This window comes from Salvelinus sp. IW2-2015, unplaced genomic scaffold, assembly GCF_002910315.2.
Source record: "Salvelinus sp. IW2-2015 unplaced genomic scaffold, ASM291031v2 Un_scaffold963, whole genome shotgun sequence".
NCBI lineage: Eukaryota > Metazoa > Chordata > Actinopteri > Salmoniformes > Salmonidae > Salvelinus > Salvelinus sp. IW2-2015.
Window position 1 is genome coordinate 290,674 of NW_019942666.1, and position 4,315 is coordinate 294,988.

Sequence of the window (4,315 nt, forward strand, 5' to 3'; positions counted from 1 at the left end):
ACAGTAACATCTGTTACCCCCAATATCTCTGGCATCTCTCCTTWCCACAACCCGAGTCGTATTGATACCTTAAACTATGAAGTCATCTTTAGTCATTATCAAAGTGTCCTTTGACACCGCACATTCATGAGCACAAGATTTCTGAACAAGCTTCCAAACCATGCCTGGACCATCAGAAACACCAGCKCWGACAGTAGGTCCACTTACTACAGGTACATCCATGTCAGCTCCATCAGTCTGCACTGTAGTTCTACCAATCAGTTTTTCGGCCTCTGCATATGATACATCATGACTGATCCCATATCTCTGAGCCTCTAGCCTCTCTCTGTGCCTGGCATCCACCAAATGCTGCACTGTGTTCTCCCCCACAATTACAGCACTTAATATGCACATTGCTTCCACATTCACTGTAATCATGTGCCCCTCCACACTCGGTACATATTTTCTTTCCTTTACACTGAGCAGCTACATGTCCCATTATTTGGCATTTAAAACACTGCAGTGCATATGGGACAAATGCTTTAACATTGAAACTAAGGAATCCTATCTGTACTTTTCCCGGCAAGACTTTCTCAAACCTCAGCATCCCTGATGAGCTCCTAGCTGATAAGCTTCCTACTGATAATTTTTTTGGCCCCAATCACTCTGCCTCCCTTCACATTTTCTTTAATATCATCTGTGGACATAGATATTGGGACTCCAGTTGTGACTCCCCTCAATCTAGCATATGCACCAGGGACACATCTTCTTCCCATTAAGCTTTTCCATTTTCTAAATATTCTCTTGCTGAGCCTGGCTCCCACGCAATATTAACAATCTACCATTTCCAACTAACCGAGCTAATTTCACTTCACCTACCTCTTTCTCTACGGCATTAGTTAGTCGGATAGGGTGTAAGTGAGGCCCTGTGGTCTCATCAAACACCATCACCACTTTCCACATCACTGCGCTTGATTCCTACCTTGGCCCTCTTTATGRTTTCTTTACTAGACGCTGCACTGCTTTCTGTATCATGATTTCTCTTCTTCCTATGTCTTTCCACTACCGACCATTCCGGTCCTTGACCCTTGTCCTCCCGCTCCATAGCATCAGAACTGGCACGCATATCTACACGCTTCACCAATCAAGGAACCTCATGAAAACAACGTCCACAACTCAACCTCCCACGGGATAGAGCTGCCCTTCCATCCGCCAAGCAGCCGCAGCCTCTTCAGGTTGCATTGCCCAGTTCCGAAGCCAGAGAGGCTCTGTCAAAATAAACACCCCAAACCTCCCCCTCAAGGATTTGATTGGTCAGAGTGTAGTTTCTGTGCACCTATCTGTTGGAATGTAGCCAGACATTCTTACCGGAGTTAACCTGAGTTGTTGGTAAGACTATGTAGGCTTATAGGTCGTATGATGGTCATGGAAAATACATATTTGTTGAACAATTAAAATCTATCAATTAAATTAAAACACTGTAATTCAAATAATCGCAGTCAGTGTACTGATGATGTGATTTTAGGTAGACATTCTAAAAGCTTAGCCTAGGTAGCCTATACCAGAGGCGTCACCGCAGGACCCAGAGTGGGGTGGTGAAAAAAACATCTGGGGCCCATAGTTTTTCCTGATTTGCGAACCTAACCAGGTAAAACTCTGGAACTGACGTGATGAATCTAAAAAGGTTTACTATGGGCTATGATGGGACCCGAGTTTTTTTTTATGCAGCTCACATATATATATATTTTTTTATTTTATTCCTGGAAAAACTCCTGGACTTGGGGGGATGAAACCCCTTTCAAAGTCCAGCAAACATGTACTTCATATGAATTATATTTTAAAGAAGGATTGGGGGTTTCCTATACACAGAGAAAGCAACTTGAGCTTGCTTTATGCAAGTTTGCATCGTATAGTTCTGACAATGAAACTGCAGGCATTATTTAAAAAATACTCAGTCAGCTATCGTGTTTATTGATTAATTCAAGTTAATCATTTTGGATTGAAAAAGTCTTGGTGGCCCAAGAATATTAACAAAATTTGATCTCATTCACATTTTCTCACAAACAAAATTGAGTATACTGTATTTGAATAAACGAAACCAAAATATTGAAATGCGCTGCGGCAAATGTCGCCTCCCCACACGTTTTCCGGTGACCCTGTCATAGGCCATGCTGCTTGACGACATTTAGAGTTTTAGACCTTTATAATAGCCTAGGTTGTTCTGTTTTAATTGAGGGTAAGAAACACCCAAATGTAAATGGTAATTCCATTTTATCTGTAGATTTTAGCGAAAAGAAAGATACAGAAATCACATTCACAGTAATTGAATTTAGAAGCATCTTGTTATAACAGTCTTTCTTATGTTAGTCTAAGTGGTCTACCTAGTAGGCTATAGGTGTTCCAAAATACGCACTGTCAATAGGGCTAAATAGGCCTAGAGTCAGCTCAATGAAGTGTACAACGAGCAAATGTAAAACGATAACGGTATTATAAAATAACATAACAAGCATATAACACGTGTCAGTCGTATAAACAGCCTGTACTGGTGTCAGTCATTAATGAACTCGTTGTGGCCTCTCTCGGGCATGTGCGCCTTTACGCTTAGCAGCAGTTATTCCGTTAAACAGAAGACTCTCTTACAGTAACATGGCATGACATTCAACACAAATCTTCGACAAATCTTTATTCTGGAATATGCAATTTCCGCAGACAAATCGCTTCCCGCAGAAGTCGCCGTTTTCTTCCCGCGTGCATCCGTCCACTGTCTCTTCTTCTCGGAGAGCGGTGGTGCGTCATTTGGCACATCGTGCGCTGCTGCCTTGCCCCTGGCGCTCATGTGGTTCTCACGAAGCGCCAATGCCAACTGCATGATGAAATCTCTCCTCGGGATTGTCTTACCGGTGCACAGGGTGAACAAAACGTGCGCGTTGATAGCAGCCAGGTCAAGCAGGTTGAAGAATACGGCAACAGGCCAGCGGCGAGTACCCCCTTTCACCGTGAACTGTCTGGCCATCTTATCCACACCAACCTGGAATAGAATACAATACCTTAGAATTATTTTGCTACAACAGAAGAGCACCGTGCATGGCTGCTGTATGCCAAGGTGCGTAATAGCCTAACGTTATAACATACCTTTGTGTTGTTTTAGTTCAGGGTCTCTGGTTCTCTTTGTGTCCCCGGCAATGGCAACTGTCGGATGCATAGTACCCTCGATACAGACGTCCTCTCTTGGCATACATCTGTAAACCGTAAGTGTTGCTTTGTGGTGCTTCAGCACCGCTGTGGAGAACAGCTCTGCTTGTGACTGGTTGCATGCAGATGAAGGCAGCTCCCGTCTCGCCTTATTCACCACCCCCACCAGGCTTGTGTTCTTGTCAATCAACTTATTTGCCAATGGCAGTGAGGTGAAGACATCGTCCATGTTGACATTCCTACCCTCGCCAAGGTAAGGTTCTACAAGCCTCAGCACTACATTTTCAGGATGCTGAGATTCATCTTTCCCCAGATATGGAAAGACATTCAGCACGTACTTGCTGTCGACGTCAGCTGCCAACCGAAACTTTATGCCCCACTTGTCTTGCTTGTAGGGGATGTATTGCGTAAAGCTGCACTTAGCGTTTGCGGGGAACCATTGCTCCTCAACGGCAATGTTCACTTCTGGCTTGTAAGAGGAAACATAGTTCTGTACAAACGTTCCCCACACTTCTGATACCAGGGTGATCTCTCTGAAGCGGTTCCGCGGTATCAACCCATATTTTTCGTTCCAGGAGCTCTCCAAAGGCGTGTTCATTCCGTCGTACAGTCCTCGGACGTGTAGGAGCGTAATGAACGCTTCCAGCTTATCCACAGACATGTCCCACGTCGTCTCCTTTCGCCTGGCGCGCCTCAGCTACAGTACAGTCCTCGATGTGCTGCAACATCTGCATGTCACAAACAATGAAAACTGTCGAATTCTCTGTCGATTCTGCCTTTGACGTAAGGTGTAGGGCCCGATTCCAATGGCGTGCCATTCTGTGCTGATAATCGACCTGTAGCGTTGTCAACTCGCTGTTTTATCCAAACCGTGCCGTCCTTCCCCGTCTCCTCTCGCCCCATCTGAGTTGTTGACACCTGCACGGTGGGCATCGTTCGGGCTCTCTTGCGCCTAAGCTGAGGCAGATCAGGCTCYTAATCAGAATCGCAGCCAGCATCGGAATCTATTGAAGAATTCCCCCATTCATCATCATAGTCGATCTCAGCATCAAGTTCCTCCCCTCCACCTGACTCCATTCGATCCAAATCTCGTCGCGTTATCAGCGCTTCTATCACCTCAATTCGCGGTCTTGCCATTGTAGCC

General features: G+C 45.1%; 1 protein-coding gene across 1 annotated transcript; it reads right to left on the reverse strand.

Annotated features, from left to right (window-relative positions):
* Positions 1 to 2,600: 2,600 nt before the first annotated feature.
* On the reverse strand, positions 2,601 to 4,315 carry LOC112069294 (piggyBac transposable element-derived protein 4-like). Its single transcript, XM_024136600.2, has 2 exons — positions 3,112 to 4,315; positions 2,601 to 3,007 (listed from the first exon to the last, which is right to left on the reverse strand). The coding sequence occupies exons 1-2, from the start codon at positions 3,830 to 3,832 to the stop codon at positions 2,994 to 2,996; spliced, it is 735 nt and encodes a 244-aa protein (XP_023992368.1). The 5' UTR covers positions 3,833 to 4,315; the 3' UTR covers positions 2,601 to 2,993.

Coding starts and splice junctions, on each gene's coding strand:
- LOC112069294 (XM_024136600.2), bottom strand. CDS start 3,832: ATGTCTGTGGATAAGCTGGAAGCGTTCATTACGCTCCTACACGTCCGA.